General features: G+C 47.1%; 2 protein-coding genes across 3 annotated transcripts in view; one reads left to right on the forward strand and one right to left on the reverse strand.

The window, feature by feature from the left end:
- Positions 1-26,775, reverse strand: part of DOCK1 (dedicator of cytokinesis 1) — a 495,164-nt gene that overhangs the window by 255,806 nt on the left and 212,583 nt on the right. The window lies entirely within an intron of this gene.
- Positions 775-26,775, forward strand: part of INSYN2A (inhibitory synaptic factor 2A) — a gene marked incomplete at its 3' end in the record, with an annotated part of 37,672 nt that continues 11,671 nt past the window's right edge. Inside the window, exons 1-2 of the mRNA XM_080823570.1 lie at positions 775-2,682; positions 22,864-22,935. Coding sequence (XP_080679696.1) covers positions 1,496-2,682; positions 22,864-22,935 — 1,259 coding nt within the window. The 5' untranslated portion in view covers positions 775-1,495. The remainder of the gene's footprint in view (positions 2,683-22,863; positions 22,936-26,775) is intronic.

Consider the following 26,775-nt stretch of genomic DNA (forward strand, 5'->3'; position numbering starts at 1 on the left):
CAGGAACTTTGGGATCGGGGACAGCAGGATGCTGCTCCTGCCTGTACATCCTACTTACTGTGTGATGTTAATAAGTAACATCACCTCTCTGAACCCCACTTTGCTCCTTCAGATGCGCGGTATGGCACTGAAGGTGGTAGGCACAGCCTCGACATAGCAGTGAAGCTCCCGATGGCCTACACACTCACTCCCTTCTCGAGCGGCCGCCACCAGCCACCCAGTTCCTTGTGGCATTTCTGGAGAAGCACTCCTGGGGGTTTCTGTGCTGGGCCCACGGCTCCTCCCAGGACAACCCGAAGGGACTGGGCAGTGCAGCCTGGGCCTGTTCTGTTCCACTAGCTCATGTCTGTGACCTTGCCTCTGGACACGGTGCTCCAACGCCAGGTTCCTACACACCCCAGTCCCTCCCATCGGACTATTTTCTTCTCAAACGCTAACTCACAAGCAACACAACTCTATTTTCTTCCTTTAAGTTCAGCCCGCAAGAAAATTCTTCCACGTGCAATGAGCAGCTGTGAATCTGCCTGATAAAGTAAAGGCATTTACCCCACTGGTATTCCCCAGAGGGATCATCGGCCACCTGCACCTTTTTAGATGCATTTAATAATTCAGCCCAAGATGAATTTGCATGATTAACATAAAGCCTTGTGATTTTATTTTCTTTCAGGATTTAAATACTCAAACCACCACCATTGTTTTCATTTTCAGAGGTTGTGATCAAAACACAAAACTTGATTCTAGAATGAATAATTTCTTTTTCTTTTTTTTAAGTATTTTCAAATACCACTCTCCATAGAATGCAAAGAAAAGAGTTATAGATGCAGGGAAACCCATGTTCTTTCTAGGGCTAGTGTTAACCCAATAGAAGAAAGCCACATCACAAAGATTAATCCCTTTAGGTTGTCCCATGGAGCAGGAGGCCCCGCTGTCCCATGATATCCATAATGGCTAAGACAAATACATTTATGTCAGCCCTTCATGAAGGGCTCTCCACATTTATCTGATCAGGACCTAGAGTCTCCAATAAGAAAACAGCAATTCTCTTGGATTCCAATAATAGATTAATCACGTCACCCTCAAAAACTAGTAAAAACCCAAACTGAGTAAGATGCATTTGGAAAACCATCTGCCTCTGAAGTGGGGACGTGTATGTGAAATGATAATCTGCAAAGCGGAAGAGGCAGCGTCGCTGGGTTTCTTGATGAAGATAGTGGAACAGGTTTGTCTAATGGGGAAACATGCATCACTATCAAAAGAAACGAGCGTATCCCACATGGAAAAGCAAGCAGGCTTTAATATCAGAGAAGCATTTCAAGCTATGCCTGCCAGCAATTCTCCGCCTGTCTGATTTTCCTTAACATAAAGGCCAACCTCACCTGTTAAAAATAACTAGGAAGCAGGCAGTAATAGTTTGCTCAGTCTGTGCTGCCCGTGTGTTCATGTGTGTGTTTCTATTGCACTGACGCCTCTGTTGGTGTTTCTGAATGCAGGAATCATGGTCAGTAAGGAAAGCGGCAAATGCGTACTCACGACATCGGAGAGTGACGTGGAGCCTGCCGCCTGCCTGGCCCTGGAGATGAAGTACGCGCTGGACCCCAACCGGCAGATCAAGAAACGGAATAAAGCCCTCCAGGTGCGGTTTAAGGACATCTGTGAGGCGCAGAACGAGCAGAGGGACCCGCAGCTCTCGGCGGGACAGCCGGGCGAGAAGCGCGAGGCCAAGCCCGTGTCCTACAGGGCAGCCTACCGCAAATACATGACTGTGCCCGCCCGGAGGTCCATCCCCAACGTCACCAAGAGCACAGGCGTGCAGACCTCGCCGGACCTAAAGAAGTGTTACCAGACCTTCCCGCTGGACCGCAAAAAAGGGAACCTCAAAAGCATTCCCGCTGCAGATGCTTTCAAGAGTCAAAACAACGGGTTTACGTCGGACACGAAGGAGAAGCGTGAGGAAGGACTGGGGGAGGAGGCCCAGCCATGGGGCGCCGGCCGGGTACACAAGACGGCAGCCTTGGTTTTCCACTCCGACGAACACATGAATGCGCTGGACCAGCCTGCCGGGGTCAACTGTGCAGAGCCGTGCAGAAACCCTGATGTGCACAGCTGCCGAGATGAGCCACTCCAAAACTCCTCCCGGCCTCCCTCCCAGGAGCCCGATTACCAGCTGCACGGGAGAACAAAGCACGACGGGGCGACACCGGACCCCGAGGCAGCCGCTCTGTCGGCCCACGGGACCGTGTTTAAAACTGAGGTGGCCACCGTTTATGCACCTCCCCCCAGCGCGAAGGCCCCCGAGGCTGCCTTGTCAAACTCTGCCTCCACGAGCGAGCGGCCCCTCTGCCCGGCAGCCGACCAGGAGCGGAAGAGAGCCCCGAGTCTCAACGGGCTCCAGGGCCCCCAGGGCCCCGCAGCGGCCTGCTCGCCCCCGATGCAGTGCCTGTCCCCCGAATGTAGCGAGCAGCCCCCGCAGACTCAAGCCCCGCCGGGGGAGGAGAGCCAGCCTTGCCCCTCAGCCGCCGCGGTGGGCGACGAATGCCGACAGATCGTGCCCCGCACGGAAGTTGTCGATCTGAAAGCACAGCTGCAAGTGATGGAGGACCTGATCAGCTCCAGCCAGGAAACCATCAAAGTGCTCCTGGGGGTCATTCAGGAGCTGGAGAAAGGAGAGGCCCATCGGGAAGGGTATGTATGCCCACATTTCTCATGAAGCTGTGCGGGCTCACCACCCCCAGGGTCCCTCTGGAGCCTGGAATGCCCCAGACCCCTCTGGAGACTAGTGCCAGCATTTCTGGGAGCAGGTGACAGTCTGAGGGCAGGACAAGTTCAAAGGGGTCCCGGGCTGCTTTATGAGGGCTGGGCGTCACTGCATGCTCGCCATAAAGATTCACGTGATGCTTAGTATCCATCTGTCTGGCCCAGAATTCAAACCCTATACCTCTGTTTTGAATGCATGAATTGACGGCTCTTAATTCTGTATGTCCTAGGACGAAAAGTTCATGCTAGGGAGGAAGTGTAACTGGTAACTGAAACTACTCGCCTCTTAGGAGTCATATTAGGGAAAAGAAAGAACTGAAATGGCATTGTGCAAAGCAGATGCTGACTTGGTTTTATTAAATCATTAGAATAACATTGATATTCAGGACTGTACAAGGCTTCACACAATAGAGGATATGTTTCTCGGTCCTGCTGTGGAGCTCCTAGAAGCAATGCCTACCCTCAGGCAAGGCCTCTCCGTGTGTGATTAGGAGACATGCCTTTCCTCCTGAGTGTCTCATGTGTGCAGCTGGGCTACAGAAGGAATCATACCCAGTCGGCAGCCAGAACCATCCAGCCTTGATAACAGAGCGCTAAACTTTGTTTCCCATCTTTTGAACTCGAAATTGTGCAATGGCAAATTTAAAAGCAAATGACCTAACAGAAGGATGCTAGCCTTGAGCCCCTCAGCTAGGAAGCCTCGTGGGGGGCCTGGCAGTGTGCTTCACTAAAACCAAAGTGCCAGCACTGTTCTAGTTCCAAGCTTCTCGAAACAGTGCCCACAGCTGACTGGCCCTTATCTCGACTGCCAGGTTTTCTGTTTCCCATTTCTCCTTGACACTCTGGATTCCCTGCCGCCCCTGATCCAGAGGTGGGATCTGAGGGAGGGCCCTGCTGCCTCATGGGGTTAGTTCCCCATCCTGGGGGCCCTACTCCTTGTTAAGTGAGCTAGCAGCCAGTGTGAACAGAAGGCAAGAAATGCATCGTCAGGGCAGCAAATCACCAGGAACCAGAAGTTTCCTCGAAAGGATTTTTGTGTTTCAGTTATGCGGTATTTGTGTATTGCAAACAAGGGAGAGGAGACAGTTTCTACTGCCCAAGGCAGCAGGTGAGGCTTACTTGGGCCGTGGCTCCAGAGGCAAGGTGCCTGGTGCAGGCTCTGGACCTGGTTTCTGCTTCTCCAGCACAGTGCAGGTGGCCCATCTACAAGGGAGATGATCCCCAATGCCTCCAGCCCCCCAGACAGAGCACAGTTTCCAGTAGATGGTATTCAGCTGCGGGCCAATGAGTGGTAACCTAACATTACAGAATGTTTTTGGAAGGCCTCTTTCAGTCTTGGGTGTACATTTCCATTTTCATCCCATTTCAGTCATTTATTAGACTTGAATATGTACACATCCCAAAGCAACATACTCAGGTGGGTGTACAAAGGACTGGCAGATCAGGAGACCACATCACACAGAATTCAAAGCCCAAACAGGGACCTGATTGCTGACTTCAATACAGCTCGTAGTGACTGAAATCAGACAGCAACATAGGAAGATATCAACATTACTTGCCGGGGAAAAAAGTGACCAAATGGGATAAAGCCAAATGCATGTGCTAGAGAACTGTGTGTGCTCACTAGGCAGGTGTCACACAAAAACCCTGCCGAGGCTGAACACCCACGAACACCCAGGAAAGGAGAACCACAGTGAGCTGGAGGCTCCTTACACTATTCGAACGAGTGTAGAGATCTGTTTTCAATGGGACCCTCTAGGTTCTCTGCAGCCCTGCCAGGTGACACACTGTTTCTGGACTTTCTGAGACACCTTTAGGTGGGAATTCTGACTCTGAGGACACGGGACAAGGGCTACACCCCTCTGTGCCCCATTGCTTCATCTCTAAATTGGAGATCATCACTCATCCTGCAGATGGAGGGAGATGATGATGTGGGGTGACCTTCTAATGCAGTGCCAGGTGCATCTGAATGTGTTAAGATCTATAGCGGCATGAGTATTAATTAGTCAGGTTGGTCAAAGACGCTGGGGTTTGGGGAACACGTAGCAGCCCACATCTGAGTCCAGTGTGATGAATGTACCCTCCACACTCCCAGCACACAGGCTGCCATCAGTATTCTTCCTACAACCCCTGAGCTGCTTGGTCCAGTGCAGTACCCACCAGCCACAAAAGGCTACCGAAATTCAAATTCAGATGAATTACAATTGTAATTTCAGTTCTTCAGCCAAAGAGACAACATCTCAGGTGCTTGAGAGCCATATGTGGTGACTGGTTACTGCACAGAACACAGAGCACTGCCATCCTCACAAGAAGTCCTTCAGCCTGGTCTTCCCAAAACGGGGCACAGTGCCTGGCTCCTAATTGTGTGAGGACTGAGCAGCACAGATCAAGGCATAAGGCGACTTCAAAATCAATCCCTAGCTCAGCTGCTGCCTGTGCAGTACAAGCTCGCAGCAGAAAGCAGTTCCATATTCCACAGCCGTTCCAGAGCCTTCCTTCCCACCTGTCTCTGAGCCCTCTGGACTCAGATCACAGTGAGTCAAGCGGTTTCAAACCTCAAGGCCACCCTGAAGGTGGCCCCTCTTGCCAATGCCTGAGGCCATTAATTTTGCCAAAACTCCTATTTCCACCACTCTTGTCTATGTCAGAATGTGAGGGGACAGCAGCCTCGCAGGTGCGCACAGAAGGGGTAAGCTCCTTCTCCATCCTTCTCCTGGGTGTCTGATGCCATCACAGAGCAGAGGGTGGAAGACAGGTGTGCCGGTACCTCTTTATCAAGGAGGATGGGGGTGAATAGCATTTGCTGATTTCCATGGTGTAAATATTGCTACCGTGGCCACTTTCAACCAGCTCACAGAACCCTGAAACTTTACCATTCTGTTCATCCGAGCACCAGACTGTGCCCCTGATGGGCATGACCCAGGAGGGTCACTCGAGAAGACTTACTTCATGTACCTCATCTGAGGCAGGGAATAAGGTGTTCTCCTTGCATCTCACAGTAAAAGAACAGAAAAACCCACTCTACTTTCACAGATTATTATACAGTCGTTATGTAACATGACAAAGAATTTCATGACCAAGTTAAAAAGTTCAGTAGAGCTTTCCTTGGAAAATATTCTAGAGTTTAAAAAGTCATCAACAGTAGAGAATGTGCAGGTGCTGGATAAAATTTCTGGCCTAAACTTCCACCCTCCATTAAGCACAGAGATCCTGCTCTGTCAAGAATTCACCTGCACTGGGGGGGTTCCAGTGGGGACAGGCATCTTATGTGCACTGTGGAGCCCACGACTTCGAATCCCAGTGACAGATGCTGCCTCCACGCCCACATCGCACAGTGAGGCCATGGGCTTGCTATGGTGTAGGATGGGAGGACAGAGCCAGGGAAGGCAGTACTCCTTGAACTTGGCAAGGCTCCATGGGCCAACTTATGTTTCTTGAACTACACTGAATGTATAAACTTTTTTGTGGGACTTCCCTTCACTACTGAGTTTATACAAACTGCATATCGAGTCTGTCAGACGAGCCTGCTGAAGTCGTTCCTCTGTGCACGGGAATTCCCGGGTCACCAACCCTAACCCTGTGCAGGAGCTTCCCAGTTATTTTTCATGCGATTCATTCATCTCACTTGCTTATGTCGATTTCCAAAAAGGCTCAGCAGAGTGTTTTCGGCGTTGGGAAGTTACTGGATCTCAGAGAGCCCCAATTTCATCTCGTATCAGACAAGGCTACCAGAAGCTTAAAGACAATGTCTGCAAAACAGACACACTGCTGCAGAAAGCAGCACACAGCGGGCACCGAAGAAAGGCCATGTCCTAGTATGAGCATTTCAGAGGATGCATTCCATAAGGAGGTAGCTGTGCAAAAAGTATTCAAAATCATGCCTTTCAGTCCCTTGTAAAACGTTCAGGCAGTTCATAAACATCGCTCGCTTTATGCAGGGAGGGCAGCATTTGGTCACTGCTGGTATGAACACCAGGAATTATCCTGCTTATTTCAGAGCTCTCAGTATTATGCTTGTCTCTTTCCGGGAAGTTCAGGGTCACACAGGCTGCCTCAATAGGCCACTAATGTAGTCGTTGAAGGCTGAGAACCAGGCGAACAGAGAACTGAATTTAAAAACCCCATTGCTTCGTGTAACAGCCATAATTCCCCAGAGCAGCCAGGGGTGGCCGGGCAGGAGACCCTCTGATGCACTGGCTGCAGGTTCGAAGTGCTCCCAGTGTGCACTCGCCAGCAACTGCGACGGGCGCTGCACGGGAAGATGGTTATTTACTTCCAGGACTGCACTCCAACACTCTGAGTGTCTTCATGCGTTCGGGGGTCGGTGACGGCCTAATGAGACTCAGCAATGCAGAGAAGACCCGAAAACTACATGAGCAGCTTTAGGCGAGCTATCGTGCATGATGGCAGGATCTGCTGTTGCCCAGAGTCAAGTAGCCTCTTTGGCCGGTCACATGTCTCCCCGTGTCAGAGGGGTGTTACCTGCCTGTGTGGCTTCTGGGAGAGGCGGGGAGAGAGCAGGACCCAGGCCATTCCGGGCTGTCAAATGTGATGGATGGGCAGAGATGAAATTTGGAAGCCAGAGGCTTTGCAGCTGTACTGAGTGAGAGCAAATGGGAGACCATCAGTTAAAAGCAGTGAAGCCTCAGCAGCGAGCCAGCCCAAGGACCCCAGCAGCTTGCAGGCAGGGCTGTGAACCCGGTGACCCGGTCTCCTGCTCGTCCCTGCTACGGCTCCCAGGGTCCCGTCCAGCCAGTTCAACCTCACCAAGAAAGAATATTTCTCCGTGATGTGAGGTCCAGGGCACATGGGACTAGCAAAGAAAAATAAGCCAAGGGAATCCCCCCTCGATCAGGGGCCCTTTGAGGGCAGTGCTCACAGTGGCTTTGAAGACAAAAGAGGTAGGAATAAAGAGCTGAGGGCAGCAACAAGTCCATGCAAACCCAGCGAGGAGTCCTGTGTTGTTGGCCCAGCTTTGCTTTCCTTTTAATCACTAAATCAAGGGGGCTGGGCACACAGCGGGTGAAGGTATGTGCAGACACTCACATCTAGGGGGGAAAAATCAGCCTTTCAGGATCTATGGTTATTTGAAGACTTCAGCGTCACCTTTCGACCTGGCAGATGTTGGCACACTTTATAAGAGGCCAAATACTAAATATTTTTGGATTTGAAGGCCACACCGTCTCTGTTCCAACAATTCAGCTCTGCCGCTGTATCATGAAAGGAGCCATAGACAGTATGTGCACAGAGGAGAATGGCTCTCCTCTGTTCCCGCGAAACTGCGCACAGGAACGGCCAAGGAGCCAGATCTGGGCCACAGGCAGAGTGTGCTGACTTGTGCCACACGGTCTTGTGAATGGGACCACATTTGCTCAACCAAAACCCGGTCAGAGGATGGGTGAGGGACCATCCCAGGTGCGTGACCGCCAAACAGACGGACCATCCATGTGCCTGTTCAGAAGGCCTCTAACAAGAGTCTCCTGTGTGTTGAGCCCTGTGCCAGGCAAGGAGGGGCTACAAGTCACATGAGCTCAGGTCCCCCTCTGAAGTGTCCCCAGGTCACTGACGATGAGTTTGTTCAAGCCTCCGCCTGACTGTTCATCCTCAGCCCATACAAACTTTGGCCTTCTGCCTGCAAACTCCACGTGTGTTATCCACAGCTACGTAATTTGTACATATAATACATGTATGACAGTGAAAGCATGTCTTGAAAGCATGAGAAAGGTCTCACTTTCCCACCAGCACAAAGAAGAGGTCGTCACAGCACAGAATTGTGCGCCGTGACTTGCTCTCACCCAGATACTGATGCCCCACGGACAGAAATGATACCCGTGCTTCATGTTCTATGGCCCTGTATTGACAGACCGTTCAGAATCGGGCACCATTCAGAAGGACCCGTCAGGGAAGGAGAAATCTCTCTGAGGTTTCCTCCATCACCCATGCCCTCACAGCATAAATACAACAACACAATTACAGAGGAAGCGTAAGGGGACAGTTGAAGTCCCAGAGCAGAAAGACCCCCATGGAAATCCATGCCCTGCTGCGTCGGCAGCCGGGCCACAAACACGGGAATCACCAAGGTCTCCATGTGAGCTTCTGACTGGCAATTTCCCAGAGCCCCCCTCCTAGAGCCGCGGGAAAAGCTGGGCACAGTGAGGCCGGCCCATCTCAGTGTGACAGAGCACGCTCTGGAGGGATGCTGGGGCTTGTTCTGGCCGGAACCCACCCACTGACTGAGATGGAAGTTTTCCGCCTGCTTAGCTGGCGCGGCCCCGTTTCGACGAGGGGAGGTGGGTTGCGTTAGCGGTTCTGCACACAGTGCTTGTGGGTCTCCTCTGGGATGAAGGCCGTGTGCTGACTTCCCAGGCGTCTGGCACGATGCAGCACAGAAACGCAGGGCACTGTAAGCAGCAAAGGGAAAGCAGCACCCAGCACGGAGATCAGGAGTGAAAAGGTCCTCATTCCCTGCCAAGGCACTCCCGGCCCTCTCTGCGCTCCCTATCTGAACAGGATGAAAATGTCAGCACTTCATTTTCTAATCTTCGTGATAAATCAGTTTCGATGTCTCTGCACATTTGTCGTCACCCAAACGTTCCAGCCAGCCGGCCGAGGTCTGCCTCCTGCTCACTTCGTTGTGCCATTTTCCGGGAGTGAGATCCAGGAGTGCAGCCGAGTGGAGCGACCAGGGCTCTGCAGTCAGCCAGTCCTGAATTGGCAACTTTGCTCGGCCCCTCTCTCCCCTAGCTGTGCTTAGGCACAGTGATTAACCTCTCTGAACTTCAGCTTCTGACTCTGTAAGAGAGCACTGAGCATACTGGCCTCGTGGGTTTCTCAAATACGGAGGACAAGGCTCTCAGCCCTGGACTGTGTTTGGTCTCAGCAACCCTCCTTCCAGGTTACTTTGTGGCTGAGAAGGAGCCCTCCAGGTTCTCAGTGCGGGGAGGTTAAGCAAGGGGCAGGCCTAAACCTTTCAAGTGAGATTTTCCTGCTTTCTGATAAAGGCCGGTTTCGTTCCGAAGCCTACAAGGCAGGGGGATTACAAAGGGAGACATTAGCTCCATGTTCGTTTTCAGGGACACGCACAGGCCAAGCAGATCTGGCGTCGTGGGCTGCAGAGTCGGGAAACACGTTCCCCAGCTCCTCCTGGCCAGGCCTTTCCCAGCTCCCTGTTCCCCTAAGAAAGAAGGACAGTCCAGAGGAGACGGGACCTCGCAGCTCCCTTCTGCTCTAAGAACAAATCCTCCAGAGAGGCCTCACAACATGATGACTTCAGCCACTGCCTTATATAAAAGTTGACAGACAGACAGAATAAAGCAACAGAGCCCTGTCTGCGGGCAGCCTTCAGTAAATGCGTCCAGGGATCCCGCTGCCGTATTTTCTTGTCCACTGACTCTTTCTTCTTATCACTTCACCTGTGACACAGGCTTGAACTGGCTTCTGTCCTTTTCGGCTGCCATCCTTTGAACAGATTTCAGAAACACCTTTCCGTTTCCGTTTTCTGTTGCAACCAATGGCTTTTATATACTTGGGATCAAATATTCAAGTTTAAACCCTCAAGTGTAAGTTATGTTCTGTGATTCTGCAATGGAATCACAGATCACGTCCCATCCAGCATTCTCTTCACTTAATGCACAAGACCACAGTGAGTCTTTTGTACAGCTTATGTTTACAGAACTTTGTAAACACTTTTTTTTTAAGTTCTTCAAAAATAATAAGCCTTTCCACGCTTAATGTGAAAAATGAAGCAAATACATTTTTAAGAATATAAAACACATTCCAAATTCTTGCTTTGGGCTTCATGTAGGTATCACACATACTTGAAAATGTAATTTAAATAATCTTCCTGTGCAGAATGACAAAACAGATTTCAAATACCTCCCTGGCCTTTTAAGTTGGTAGGTGAATGAATGCCTCACCACAGACTTCCTAGGCAATCCAGACACCACATTTGCAGATAAAATGAGCAATTCAAGGCATGACATGAACATTTATGGATTTGTATCCCAGAATTTGGGTTTTTTTTTTTTAAGAGATGAAATACAAGTTCTCATTTTCAAATATTTTTTAAAATCCAATACAAATTCTCCTAGGCTCTGCAAAAACGGCTTGAGCTCTGTTGCCCACTGGATCTGTGGAAGAGATCAGGGAAGCGGGCACAACACCCACAATGGCCGTCTATTTTGAGCACCTCCAATAGGCAAACATTCTGCACGGTTTCACAGAATCCTCAAAATAACACTGAAGGTAGGAATTCTCTGCACCAGAAAAGTAAAGCCTGGCTCTCTGTGGTGACATCCCCAAGGTCAGAAGGCTCTGAGAAATGGCAAAGGCAGACTTCCCAGCTAGATCTCTATTGGGCCCTAGTGCCCACCATCTCACTCTTGAGGAACGGCAAATCTGCTGTGTCCACACAAAATTAAAAAGCAGGCATGTTCATTGCTACTGCGCATCTGGATTTTTCCTCTAATTTGAAGGGACTAAGGGGTTCTTGTGTCCAGAGCTGGTGAGATCTTTGCAAACTTATTTTCTGGAGAAAGCAGAAAGCACCTTTTAAAGGGGTCCCAGTACTAAGGCATGTTTTTAGGGATTTATAATCAGTAAGAGGAATGTCCTCTCTGAGGTAATTTAGAAAACAAAAGTCAGAACCATTGATCTTGAAGTTCAGGGACCTGAGTGCCAAGCACAAAATCTATCCATAGGCAACATCCCTGGAGAGAACTCTTCAAGGCCTTCACGTGCCATCTGTCACATCAGTGGCTCAATGAGTGACTGCCAGGCGCCGGGCGCCGGGTGCCCCACTGGCTCTGCTTTCCTCAAATGCATGGCTAAATTCACGTGAACCACAAGTTGGAGGAAAGTTTTCAATGCAACAAAAACAAGTATGCGTGTATTCTAAAGGTCACATCTGAAAGGACATTTATGAGAGTCGAGGTCCTAGGCACCAAAAATGGAGTCAGTTTTTTCTCTTGACATCTCATTGGTTACGGCACTAGACTATCTGCCCAGATCAAAGTCTCATAATTGGACCTCAAGAATCTTATAAATGATGACACCAAGTTAAAGATTTTATCTTCAACTGCAAGAGCTCTAAGGCGATTGTTTAAAAAACAAAGCAGCACAAGGTCAGACTTTCAAGACAATGCAGATGCTTCACAAACAGTAAGTTCTGAGTCCAAATTAACAACTGTTCTAAAAAAAACAGATCAAAAGAAACCGTACATCAAACACGAAGGGCTCCATGGATATTTATGATCAGAAGTACCAGCAAATGCACACGAATGCTTTCAGATTAAAACCTCTGGAAGTCAGACTCTGGAAGAGAACTAGCATGGCACAAGCACGTCAAGCCAGAAGGAGTTCTGCTTTAGGACAACATACCCAGATCCCTATTCTCATTCCAGCTCGGTAGCCACTGCCACCATAATTCATTTTCATCAATATTCAATAAATTATCGCTTAAGCTTTATCTGTCTTCCAGGAAAACAAGTTAATCAACTCAGCCTCAGCTCAGCCCTAAAAAGTTGTTTTCCTTATTAAAAGCTACTCTTGGTGCCCTTTGGGGCAAGGGACTTGTCTGTCATCATGGTTACCGTTTTGCAACTTAGGAATGTAAAAAGGCTTTGCCCTGTCTAACATAACCAGGCAGTCCACGCACAAAATAATTATTACTATCTTCCCCAGTTTCTACCTGTGATGATTTTATATCATGGAAATATGATGATAAGACTCTAAAGAGAGAAGGCCTGCCCTAATAATAGTGTTTATCTCCGTGTCTGTCTCTGTCCAAGTCTGCGTGTATTTCTGACAGTAATAATAATGGATATGCAATAATAGTAATAATAATAATATATTCCTAGTTCTTTGTCATGCATGGCTCTGTGTAAAGGAAAGTGAGCAGGGAGACGAAGCAGAGCCTTAGGGAGAGGAGGGAGGCACTGTGGGAGGTGCGGCAGAGGGCCAAGGGAGAAGCAAGGGACACCAGCTGGCCCCCGGGGTCTCCTGCATGCTTAAAGCGTCACGCCGGCTGCCATGAGCCTCCACTGGCCACCATTTTGTTTCGCTTTAGAAGGAGAAAAAGCATTGCAAGCTTCCCTAAAAGCCACAGCCTCCTGAGAATTATAGGGTCACCACACTGGGGGAGCTGCTTGGCCAGTAAACTTTAATTTGTCAACACCATGTAAAGAAAGCACCTGCATTCATTATTAATCAGGTGTTTGTTTCTCACTGAAATTCAGTCACTAGGACTACTTCCAAGATAAAGAAAAGACATTTCCCAGGGATGATGAGGGGGCTGGCTGAGCAGCGGGCTGAGCCATTTATTTTAATATCTGGGTATGGGAAGCAGAAGATGACTGACCTTTTCCACTTGGGGAAATTTAAGGTGGGATAATGTTAATACTTTGAGACAGATGTTCTCACCTGATCCAGCTGGGAACATCACAAAGCTGACCATCCTATTTTCATTTTGGAAGCACAGGGTATGAGGTCAGTTAACCCAGCAGGAACTCATCCAGATTCTTCATTCATTCATTCCCTTATTCCCTCATTTTCTCATTCATTATCCAACATGAGCCCTGAACGTTCATCAGGGACAGACAGACAAAAATCTCTGCCCCTGTGGTGCAGAGATCTGTGGGGAGAGAAACTGAAAGCAAAATAATGACTAAAATGTATGGCACGTTCCATCTGATAAATCTTATGGAAAGGCTGAAAGCAGAGAAGAGAGGCACGGTACTCACTTTCTAAGAGTCATGCAAGAAACAGGTTATTTACAATGGACACCTCAAGTCCTCTGCTCCATGGAAAGTGCTTGTGAACTCAGAGCCAGGAATGGGCAAATAAATCTGGGGCCACCAAGATACTCTCAGTCACATGGGACAGAAACACCTCATCACATCATCAACATCCACCAAAAAACGGCTGCAAGAGAGCCACCAGCACGGTGCTGGGAACCTGCCAGCAGCCTTATGAGGGAACAGAGCATCTGGGCCAGAACAAGGACGTGCGTTTGAATGAGCGCAGAAACTGTCCCCAGAAATAGATCTACATCTCTCCTAGGTCAGCAAAGGAGCAGCTCCTTCCTATTGGAAACATATGTCCTCTAGATGCTCGGTGTCTTGCGGGCAAGGACTGTTTTATTCACCCAAGCAACTTCTCCCTGGAACAGGCCCAGCGCCGGGCTGACGCCAAGGAAGAGCTCCATGAGCTGTGACCATGCAACCAGGCTGCAGGCCAGCTCGCTGTCCAGGCGCCCTGTGGCCAAACCCGTTAAGGTCTCACAACCAGAAGATGAAGCAGAAATAAGCAGGATTTGGGCACTAGGATGTGTTTACTAAGATGACACGGGGCTTGCATGGGGAGCTGGTCCTTCAAGGATCAACATCTCCACTCCCAGCTCTGGGAGAATAGGCTGTGAACAACGTTGAGAACTTGACCCTGTGGAATCTGAGAAACAAGAGGATCACAGGAGAAGAAAAAAAGAAAGAAAAACAAAAAACCAAGACGAAATCAGACAGGAAGACAAACCACAAGAGACTCTTGACCATCGGAAACAAACTCAGGGCTGCTGGAGGGGCAGGGGTAGGAGATGGGGTAACAGGCATTAAGGAGGGCATGGGATGGAATGAGCACTGGGTGTGATATATGAGACACGTGAATCACTGACCTCTACCTCTGAAACTAATAACACATTATATGTTAACTGAATTTGAAAAAATAAAGAGATCGACTTATACATATTTATTAACTTAAAAGTGTTTATACTTACTCACTGTAATTTTGATTAAGGGAGAAAACATTTCATCAGTTGAAAGTACAGAAAGGCAATATTTGAATATAAATAAATACCCCTATTTAAAAAGTAAAAGATATTTCAAAGCAGCAAGAAGGAAGGAAGGAAGAAAGAGAGGAAGGTAAGAGAAGACAGAGAAGGAAAGGAGAGGAAAGAAGAAGAAAGGAGGGAAGGAAGGAAGGGGGGAGGAAGAAAGAAATTAAGGTTGAGACAAATGGGAAGAAAGAATTACCCCAACCTATGTGCTGTGCTATAAAAACATCGTTTCTTAGTAATCTGTTTGACCACAACACACTTTCCAACAAGCCAAAATGGTGTTGGGGTTCCCAGGCTCCAGGGATTTTTTAGCTATACTGCCACTCAACTAGAGAGTGCTACATAATCTAACCATCAGCTTAGTAATAGGGTGTCACTTCTCCATTCTAACGTGGAACTCCAAAAATAGACCCCCCTTAGGGGAGTCAGCTGGGACAACTCTATTTTTTACACAAGGGACGTTTGGAACATACACATTCGTATTTTGGAGGATCACATGAGTGTGCGTGGGAAAGAAGAGTTTGATGTAATTCAATGTCAACGAGACCTCTCTTCTCCAAAAAGAAGCCCTAGATGAACAGAGGAAACCAGCAGTATAATGGGATTGGCCTTCTTGCCTGAACTAGTATCTACAAGCAAAAGAGCAGAAGAAGAGAGAAACCAAGGTAATATAATAACTAATGACTGCTGGTTAAAATTCTCAAAATACAAATAATTTGGTGATTATGCCATATTCAAGATACTGAACAGAAAGCATGGATATGAATCTTCCTGACTTTTATTTAAACCAGGTTAAGAGCCGCTAAATTTCACCAGATCTGAGATCAATCCAACCCTCATAGATCTCCTGAATCCAAGTTACCTTCCCAATTAATTTTGTTACTTGTCTTCCATTCGTCATGGCATGTAGCCACAGCTTTATGGCCACCCCTCCTGTGACCGGCATGCAGGTCGTTGGCTGGGGAAACATAGGAAACTATGATGCATATGAAGACAATACCGAATGGCAGACATTGTGGCAGAGGAATGGAACTTGGAGCTGCCCGAAGGCACCTGGGGCACAGTTGACTGTGCCACTCCTATGGAACCCAGGAAGGCTTCCAACCAGTCGGCCCTCTCAGACACCCGGAAGGCAAGGGAAAATGGGTGCCACAAAGACCTGGGGCAATTGATTTGGCATCCTTTAAAACACCACTCACTTTCTAAAAGACACAAAATGCTTAGCCGGCGGGGCGTCCCAGGCCACTGATGAGCAGAGGACTGCTCAGCCTAACGTAGCAAGCCGGCCACTGGCTAACCGACGGCTCCTGTCAGCTTCTGGGGAAGAGGGAACAGGTCATACCAGTGCTCATGGAAGCCAGCATTGCCTTTTTTTCTTCAACGGACGACCTTGGGAGCTGGGTTAAGAAAATCGACTTCAAGTTCTTTTAACACTAAATTAAATTGGATGTTCCCCAAATTCTGGCATTTAATAGTTTAGATGCAAAACAGAGATACCGTTCAGTTTACATGGATATACAGGGAAAGTCTAAATTCACTTTCACTATGGAACAGCTAATATACGAAGTAACTGCACTTCCAGGGTATAATCTGGCAAATTCCTAGTGAGAACTCAGCCTTAGGAATAAGCCAAAACCACTGCTGGGGGTGGTCTTAAAACATAGTAGGGGGTCACTGAAAACAGCTGCCTTTGACTACTTTTTGAAGTTTAGTTTCTCCTGACAATAGTTGTGGTATCACTTTATGCCTCTAATTAAAGTCACTTTGAGACTATTAAATGAAAAAGCCCTTTAAGATGCTGACATAAGTGATGGCTCAGTTATCATGAAGGGGACAGCTGGAGCGCAAACCTGGGCTAAAATGTGGTAGAAAAAACATTTCTTGGCACCCAGTGAGAAAGCCAAAAGAACAAGAAGGATCAAAACAAGAATAAATTAAACAAGTGCATAAAATCATTACTGAGGGTAGAGAGCATGCCATTTTCTTTTCTACAGCAACCACCATCTCTAGCTAAGGCCCTAATACATACCTTGGAGTTAACGCCACGTGACCAATCCAATACTCTAGGTAATGCGCGTGTCTTGAAGACCGCAATTAAAGGACCATGCCCTGGGCTTAGCATCACCTAAGACACCATCTGTTTGCACGACAGAAATTCTGAACTTGCTGAAAATCACCTGCCATTGAAAAGACCAGCAGTGCAGCACCAGGGTCTCATGCACGGTGTGCCAATGCGGAACTCCAGGGGACAGGCCCACAGCACGCTGCACGCCAATGCACTTGTAACGTTAGTTGAGAGAATGCTTTTCTGAAGTCAAAAACCATCTATAGTCACCCAGGAGTGAAAGAAGGAAATTTTCAACTGGGAAATTAAGATCTTATGGAGAAAACTGGGTTGTGGGATGTGGCAGAAGGAATGGCATGGAGAGAGTCAATCCAATAATCCGGTGCTAGTAGTTACGGCTAAATACCATAGGATTAATTTCTACTTGCCAACCATTCTTCTCTGAGATGCTTAGGACTTTGCTGGACTTTGCTTCTGATAATAGGCGCAGTGAGAGGTTTTGTTTTGTTTTGTTTTGTTTTCCTGACCTTTTAACCAAACAATTAATTTTGGGGGCAGGGGGTGTTGGGAGGGGGTCGGAGTTATTTGTCCTGCCTCTCAGGCCTCATCTTCAAGGTCTCAGAGACACTGAGCAGCTTGGGTATGTGGCCAGGAAGAAAGCTTTCAGTGACCTTTCTATGACATTTCTCAGCACCTTTTCCTACCACCTGGGGCCTTGCTATCTCAGATCTCCCTGTGACGCATTCTCAAGAAAGCAGATGCTGTCTGTCAGCGACACCCCTGCTCTTCAGCCCCTGCCCCCCAGGGCAGAGCTCAGGCTGACACCAGCAGCCATCCATCCTTCCGCATCCCCACATCTTTGTTATAAAAGCTCTGCCATGGGCCTTAACTTCTTTGTTGCCGTTGTTGTTAATTCTACTTTCCATTACCTCTTGTTGTTGCTCTGCAACAGGAATGACCAAAGACTTGCAAACCCCAGATTCATCACCATTCTTCTCCTTTTTATATAAGCAAACAAAAGTATACATTTGAAAAGGATAACTAAAAATGGGAGCAGCTTACTCCAGAAGCCTGGGGTAGCTGGAGAAACTGGTGAACTGCACCCAGAGTTAACCTTGAGAATTCTAGGCCACTCCAGAAAGGAGGCCCCAGTGTTGTGTTTGGATAGGGCTGCCCCAACTAGAGTTCCACACTGTCTTCTATAAAGGACGCTCATCTTGCTTTCTGTAGAGTAGAGCAAGGTCTTATAAAGAAATCCACAAAACAGAGGTGGAAATGGCTCCACACCTGGACTCTACCAGAACCACGTAAAATTCACTTGTCCACATGCCTCTGCCTGGACAAATCCGGAGCAACCCTTCCCTCCCCCATTGTTTTCACAACGTCCAGGCTCTTTACATCCCTATTCATCTCGTAACTCATGTCTAGTCTCCTTTAGCTTTCAGCGAAGCCCTGAAAGGCCATCGAGCAAGGAGAGATTGCAGATTCTGGAGTCCGTTCCTCAGTTAGAACTGTGCTCTGGAGCAATGGGAGCAAGAGAATCAAGGGAACAGAAGAGAAAAAGGTCTGAAGAGAACACAGTAGCTTGGTGCTGTTCTTGGTGCTGAATATTATGTTCTTTCCAAGTCTCAGACATTGCTACGACCAGAGAATACTGGCCAATGGCAACTAACCACAGTGGACAATAGTGAGTGCTACAAAGATCAGTGTATTTAAAAAAAAAAAAAAAAAAAAAAAAGCCGTAGTTAGAATGAGCATGCCTATCATAGGGTACAAAGGGGCTCCTACTGGGAAAAAAAAGTGGGACCAGAGCTTTTCACAATGTATACTTTTCACTTGCTTTTTGTACTTGGTTGGAATTTTTTCATCAGATTTGTCTATTACCGAACTTCAATATGAGAACCCAAAGAGTGACTGTATTAGCTGCTCACATTACTGTTAACCAAATACTCCATGTACTGGGCACTCTGACAGGCAGAAAATTATAAACCCATACAAGGTATAACTCCTCAAAACAAAAGGAAAGAGAGCTTTATAAAGATAGTAAGTAACTTGCAAGATGGAAAACCTACAATTTTTGATCAAGACATTCTTCCTCTGCAGCTTTTACATCAATCATCTTAGCTCTCTCTTTTCCAAACATAGAGTCACCGAAGATCTCTAGCCCTGCTGTCACTGGAGAAGCATCTGGTCCAGCAGTTCAAAGAGTTTGGACTGCTCCTCTCCATGGCAGTGGTGATCCAGAAAGATAATCATTCCAAGTATTGGTTTTATGACTTGCTTCCAAGTGAGAAGGAAAAATTAGGGAAATTCCATAACAGCACTTTGTGTTCCCTGTCCTATAGAAAGAATTTATCGGTTTCATCTATATTTAGAGAACACATTCATTCAGATGCTGTAACACAATTATTAATGTGACCATAAAATTATCAGTGAAGCCAAACCCTACAGCTTGAAAGCTCCAAGGACAATTAGATGGATTATCAAAGCAGTAAAGCACAATGGATTACACTACGGCTTAAGCCCTCTACTGAAAACACCCTCATGCTTAATAAAATTTTGAAAGTATGCCTTGATTGACATTAGCTGCTGGAGGCAGCCCATGACTTAACCACATGATACAAGGGCAACACTTTCAATTTTATCCACAAATGAATTTGTCATTGACCTCTACTTCTATAAACTGCCTTTATGGACTCCAAACACTTGAATCCTTTAAACAAAAGAAAGGTCCTTAAAAAAAAAAAATCTCAGGAACGTAAGGGGTTTCTTCTAAGAAAAGTTCATCGCAACGAGATCCTGAAAATACCTCGCAGACACGGTGGAAATAGGACTGACTGCCTATTTCTCTTTTCAATTAGCTAACAACCAGTGAGCACAAATATGTCTCCATGCAAAGCAGGCGTGATGACTCATTTGCTTCTTATCAATAGACATCAGCCAAACCATCCTATATCTCAGGACAGAGTAAACTGGGTTGTGTTGTAAATAAAAAGCAAGAGAAAGGAAATTGGATGAAAGTGATGTTGGAGGCATGGGTCAGAGAAAGTCAAAAAGTGTTTTCCACGTCCCTGTTTCATCCAAGTATAAGAAAAAGTCTAGAGTGGCCTTCCCATTAAATTTAAAATAATGTCCAAAGTGTTTCCTATTTTACATGATCTGATCTCATCTCCTCCCCAGCTCCCGTATGCGACGTCTGTTCTAGCCAGACTGGCGTTTTTTTCTGTCATGCAAACGTACCAATACCATTCCCACTGCAGGATGTTCACAGGTGACGGTCCCCTTGCTTGCACCACTCAACCCTGGGTCTTCAGATGACTCCTTCTTTATTATCATCAAGGTCCCACTTCAGAATCCATGTCCTCAGTGCCAGCGAGCTACAGCCGCCTCTTCACAGCCATTAACACATGTTACCAAAACTCACGCATCCGTACATCCATCCATGTGTTCACTTCCTGCCCCTGCCTCGGCAGCTCTGCTGCAAGCTTTGTGAGGACAAGGACTTTGTCTTTTTCAAAAATGTCTCCTTGGTAGCCAACTAATCTAACACCTAATAAACACTGAATAACTATTTGCTTACTGACTGTAACAGTGTTTTTAAAAAAAATTGTGTGTGCTTTTAAGAAGGGGATAAGAGTAGAGTCTTTTCAGAAAATGCTTTAAGAAAGCAATTTCTAACCGAAAAATGCCAAGGTCCTGGAAGAGTCCTCAAGTGCATTTCTGGTACCTGAAGCCCTTGTCCTGTCATTGCTGGATTCACTGACTATCCCAAGCTGCCAATTACTCGTAGTGCAGAATACCATTCCCAAGGTAGAAGGAAGGCATCACGGAGAATCAATCAGCAGCCTGGGGTCTAAGAATAATGAGATCCTGGACGTGAAATGTTACTCTATTTTCCTTTTTAAAACGAGGATACCATAATTAATTTGAGGGCCCAAGGCTCTAATGTGAGACACTTGGGAACTGTACAATATTGGGCAATTAAAGGGTGCTGGTGTTGATGAGGCTTGATCAAGATTTTTCCTGGGGTCTAAGACAGGAAGGTTCTACAAGCTCGGAATTCATATTTTCCTCAGAACCCAGAAAGACTGCCCCTCAGATGAGGGCTAAGAAATGTCCCTGATTCTGCCTGCTTTCTTTTAAAAGCCTCACCTCTGCAATGTGCCTAGCTCCTATAAACAGCCACCTTGGCTGGTGGTTAGCATATGCTCGTGCAACACAAAAGCAGAACAGTACTTCAACTGCACCCCAATCTAAGAGTGTGACAACACGTTTCACATCACCTGTGTCACTGCTAGGACACGGGCTCAAGTGTTGCACAATATTGCATGGAATGACCTCGGTGAGACATGACCTTAGGGCAAGCTCTAGCAGAATATGGTGAATGGAGAAAGTCCCTTTATATACACATCAGGCATGGAAGAATGGAGAAGGTTGACATCATGACACAGGGGAACCCCGGAATGGGTCTGACCCATCTGGAGCCAGGTGGGAAGGTTCATGAGCAATATACGGGTAAGGTCTGTCAAAAGGAAAAGCCTAAGTAAGAAAGTGGCCATGTCCGGGGAGGAGGAAGGAGAGCTTGTGATGCACACAGGCTCTGAACTGCTCCTCTCTACAGACTAAGCCAAGGGGAGAGTAAAACACCAAACACACACAGCCAAGGAGCCCTACACAGAAAGTGAGGCTGGACAAAGGTCAGCACCCATGCAGCCGCACCACCATTCCAGGCCTTGCCCAAATGTACTGCGGTCACAGGCAATGATCAGCAGCACTTTGGGGCAGAATACGGCTACCTGATTAATAACTAAAATACACAGAATTCAAAGGGCAAGTCCCCAGTTTACCAAAGCTCACTGAGACAACATGACACTGAGTGGGAAATCTTTTTGTCAAATGTTTATGTAACACAAAATACAGTGAGGAAAACAAAAGTTATTTTCAATTCAAAATCCACGATGCACACAAGAGCAGTTTACATAGCGAAAGTTATAAAAATACTGACTATCGATATTGACGGAAAACCTGTGCATACTCTTACCACGTTGAGTGAGTCTATAAACGTAAATTTACCCCCTAAGTATACATAAGCCAATTCAGACGGAAGCTTTTCTTCTGCCACAAACTTAACAGGCTGTGGTTATCATGTTTGCCCCCTGGGTACCAAGGAATACTCGGAAAAACTACACCTGGCTGTTAAAAATATCAGAGAAGAAAGGTCAGCTGAAGTCATTACAAGAAATGGCAGGAAAGCACCCCTAATGCTAATTTCTTGAGGTGACCGGGCCAAGAAATAGTCAAGGCCTGGTCAAGAAAATCCTGCTTATCAACCTTTTAGTCAACCTTCCACAGTAGGCTTCAAAAAATACTCTTAAGTTTTTTTGTTTTTTTAAAGAGGAATAGAGTTACCAATCTTGCCACACCCCTCCACCCCCCAAAAAAAACCCCACAAAACTGTGTGGCCTCATTGGGCAGACAGATCTCACAGATGATACAGGCAGACAAGGGCAGTGGAAGGCAAGACAGCAGAACTGGATACTCTACCACAATTCTGAGTAAACTGCCTTCTCTCTGAAGCCAGAGAATAAATATTCTGGAATCTGGAAACCAAGAAGCAGAATGGAAGACGCCACACAGATACTTAGGAAAAAATGTTCACAATTTTTTTATTCTCAAAATCCTTATGGACGTCGTAATTTAAATCTCATTAATTTACACAGTTTCCAAATATTGTTATTCTTTCTTCTTTCTTTCCCAACCATTTAAAATGGAAACTCCATTCTTAGCTTGCTGGGCAAAATCAGACTGAGGACTGCAGACCTGTACTCCAGCAGGCCAAGAGGCTGTGGGGCAAAGTGAAGCCACGCAGTCCGCATATCAGGCACTGGCTTTCCCTCCATGTTTCTTTCAAATACCGTAAACATAAAGCTGCATTGAAACACCCCCAATTCTCTTTTAGCAAAATCAGATTATCTCCTTCATCCAGTAGCTTATGTTCACATTCTGGATTTATTTTAGCTATCATCTTAGCTGTAGACGTTGCAGTGATTTTGTAGGATAAATGCAGACATGAGCCAAATGGGAAACACACAGGAATCAGTTTCCATTACCATGACGAGCAATGGCATTGGGAAAGCTCTGATGTGAGGTGTCTGCTCTGTAACAGCCAGCGACCACCAGCCACCACTTGTAATGCTCTCCTGTTCTTATCTTGTAGGCTTTCATATCGGACGGGGCAAGACACAGCTAATTGTGACACATGCAGGAACAGTGCATGTATTATCTATAGGTATGTTAACCTCCTCCTCCCACTTTTCTATTATGAGTGACAAATGATGTTTACCCACGAATTCGAGAATCGGGGGCCATGCTGGGATGATTATATCAGACACAAAGTAAAGGGCCTTACTTGATCATAATTCTCAGCTCCTTCTAAATACTCAACCCCAGGTGTACGATCCCAGGATGAGAGGGAGCTTGAACTCACTTATCCTGCAAATGCACCTTGGTGGTTTCAAAAACTGGTGTAAGTTTGATGGCTTGCTCCCTCAGAATCGCCCACCATGAGCACTGTACTGTGTGTTCGCACAAGACCAGAAAGCGGACCCCTGCAGATGGTATAGATCAAAGATCGCAAACCACACTGGATGGTCCAGGCATACCGTGGAAGAACCCAGGCTGCCTGCACCAATATGCAGTTTATTTCCTTAGGAACTCACAAAGATCGTGGCTCTGGCATCCCTTGGGACATAATCCCGTCTAGAATCCGTACTGCTGTTCATCATGTTTTTTTAATATAAAGTTTGTTTAGGTTATTCACAGCAACAAGAACAGAGCAGAAACTTTCAATGGCGAAAAACTATGTTGGGCTTCTCAGGGAAATTTAGAATTTTCGGATGTTGTCACAACCTTCCGGGAGGTTATTATCTGTTTTCTTTTCGGAAATCTAATTTTTGCAAACAAGATGCGAGAGTAGTAAGAGATGCTATGATTTAGTTCAGTGTTGAAACTTAAGCCTGCAGAACAATTTTAGTGGACTTACCAAATTATCCAAAACAATTCTCACTGCACAGTTATGTATCTAGATATGTGTATAAGAACTCCCGTCTCCTCCTCCGTTCCCCCCCTCCAAATACACCTTCTAAAAAGTTCTTCAAAGTCACCATCCTTTCATCAAAAAGGTGGAGACAGGGAGATCGTGTAAATGTCTTCCACAGAGCAAAAAGCTTGAATCCACACCTTCCTGGGCCATCACACATCTCCAGCCAAGGCAGAACATCCCACATGGGACTCAGACTCTTTAAAAACAAAGTTGAGTCACATGGTAACCTTCTCTGGGGCCAGGCAGGAGAACCCAAAGGCAGACACGAGCACCGGGTGTCAGCCTAGCACATTCCTTACTGCAGATGTTCACAAAGGGCAATTTGGCCTGAAAGGGGACATCTGGCAAGGTCTGAAGGGAGACGTTTTCAGCTGTCACAATGAGAGAGGTGCCTGGGCATTGAGTAGGTACAGCCCAGGGATGCCACTAACATCCTAGAAAGCAGAGGCCAGCCCCGCAACAAGAATTCATTGAATTCATCGAGGCTGACAAAGCCGGCCCTGCTAGAACCATCCCCAGGTGAAGGTCTGTGAAAGCCAAGCCAAGCTGCCTGTCTGCCCACTTTCAACAAAGAAGAGGTGGAAAGCAAGCCCCCCGGCGAATTTTGTTTGTCAGGAACTCCCACACACTGCAAAGTACCCCCTCAGAGACCGCGCCTTCACAGGGAGGTTTGGTTAGAGGGAATATTTTCACTACAGTCACGTTGTGGAAGAGAATTTAGAATCAACAGTGAAGGGATGTAACTTGGCCATTTTCCCTTCGCTAATATTAGTCATTAGGAAAAGAAGCGAGGAATGTTGAGCGCCCGGCATCTACCCTCACTGTTTGGCCTTTGTTATGTTGGGAGCTGGGGCTCACCCAGTCTCTGAATGCAACAGAGCAGAAGTGAACAAGATTTTCAGAGAAGGTTCAGAGTGAGCCTGATGAGCGCAAACCCATTTAACATTTTGTGGGTGACTGAAAAAAGAATTTATTAGGGCACTCTCCAGTGTAACTGAAGTAATTTAAGTAAATTTAGCTCTAAATCCAGAAGTAACTTACATTAAAAGTGATATTAAAAGTGATTTAACAAGGCCGTGAAGGACAGAAATTTGTCTTTTTCAGGAATTAGCTTGGAGTGGTTGCTATTTAGAACTGGCTCAACCAGCATTCTGCACGAATCCCCATACACCAGCTACTGGCCCACTTTCTGAAAGAACCGTGAGTGTCTCAGAATCACAGGAAATTGCCAAAACTAACCAAGACTCACCAGTGAGAGGGACTGGGCAACTGGCATCACTATGGTTACCTCCTACAAAATGGGGGAAATACCCTTCCACTCACAGAGACCTTTATCATCAGGGATGTGACCCCAGGGATGGCTATGGGCTAGGGTGCTTCTTCAGGGGCGCATGACAGGACCCTCCAGAGCCAGGTACACCCCCTCCCCCAGCCCTCCCTCTAAAAGAGCCAAGTATCCCTGGAGAGGTGGTGCTAGAAAAACCGGAATATTAGCTCGCTTTTCGGGGAAAGTATCTTAAAATCTCTCCCTTCAGAGTGAGAGCAACACCAATTCCCCAGCCCCCAAACTTGTGCTACAAACAGACATTATTCTAGGAGGTCTCAGGAGCAAGAGTTCAGCTGGACCCCCCCAGTGTCCAGACCACCAGCTGCTAGTAGGGAGCTCAGTGTCCCTACCTAGGTGAACATACACAGCTCACCAGGTTCCCTTCCCAATCTTCCTTCATTTTACATTAGAAATCATGACAATTTAACTGTTGCTAACCTGCACAAGGTTACAGGTCAACAAAAGAAAAATGTGACACTGTGTGCCCTGGTTACTGAGGCTGGACCAGAGTTCTCCGAGCTCCAGCTCCGTGGATGCTAAAACAAGTAAAGCTCACTGCTAGTCAGCTAACCAAAACCCAGTCAAAAGGGAACTCATGCACTTAACCTGTTAACTGAATCTGAATTGTATAAATTGAGATCTTTCACGTGGCTGATTTAAAGGTATGCCAGGCTTTTGAGGAGGGCAGCCCAGATGCCTTCTGTGAACGTGGGCCCCGTGCTCGAGTTCCCAGTGATTACCCACGAACCACCATGTGAGGGATCTGAGTTCACAGCACTTCTAGATCGTGATCTGCCCCTACCTTTTCCACACTTGCTATCTGGCCACACCCTACTCTGTCCAAAGCAGGTAACTCACAGAAGGAATTCTCTCTTGCCCAAGTGCTATTACACTGGTTTATGCAACATTCGAATAAATCACATCGTTCGGATGCGGGGTACAAATGGCATGAATAGATCGCAACACAACATCCTCTCAGTGAGCACACAGCTGCAGAGCACGACCAGAGGGCTGTGGGTCATTCACCAGGAGCTACAGCTTGTGTGGGCATCAGTAATGTCCCGGGGGGAAGCACATGGTGACTAACCCTGGACAGGCGTTAAGGGGGCTCCCATCATACTGTCTGAATACCAAAGACTAATAGAACAGGACAAAAGGTTACTGGTCTGGTTCCTGGGAGACTCTCATCTCTCTGGGTCTGCCACGATGGCTGGCCATTGTGGACACACCTAACTTCCCCATGGTAGGATTCTCTTTCGTCAAAAGAGAAAGTACAGCAAGGGGGAATTCAGCCAGGTGACTTCTCGGTTTCAGGTCAGCCCTAGGATTTAATCCTCAAAGGCCAAATGCTTCATGAAGAATAGAGGTTTCTTTGGTATAAAAGCACTCAGAACTCAGTCCTTTTGCAGGACAAATCACCTGTCTCGGGGCCTGCAGCAAGGCACGTGGGCAGCCCTGGCATCTCAGAAGTGAGCCAAAGAAAGTATCCAGATTTCAGAGGCTTTATGACTTAGGTCTGTGTCTTCTCACTGAGGAAACATGCAAGCAAGTCCTCCTTCAATTTCTGCATACAACTCTACAGAGGGAGGGTCCTATCACTAAGGGCGAGTTAGCTCAAGATCATGGTCCTTGCAGTTGGTTCCAAGCATGGCTCTGGCACCCAAGCTCTCGGATACCACAGCCCACATCCTGGACTTTGG

This window comes from Martes martes (genome assembly GCF_963455335.1).
Source record: "Martes martes genome assembly, chromosome: 14".
In the NCBI taxonomy this organism is placed as follows: domain Eukaryota; kingdom Metazoa; phylum Chordata; class Mammalia; order Carnivora; family Mustelidae; genus Martes; species Martes martes.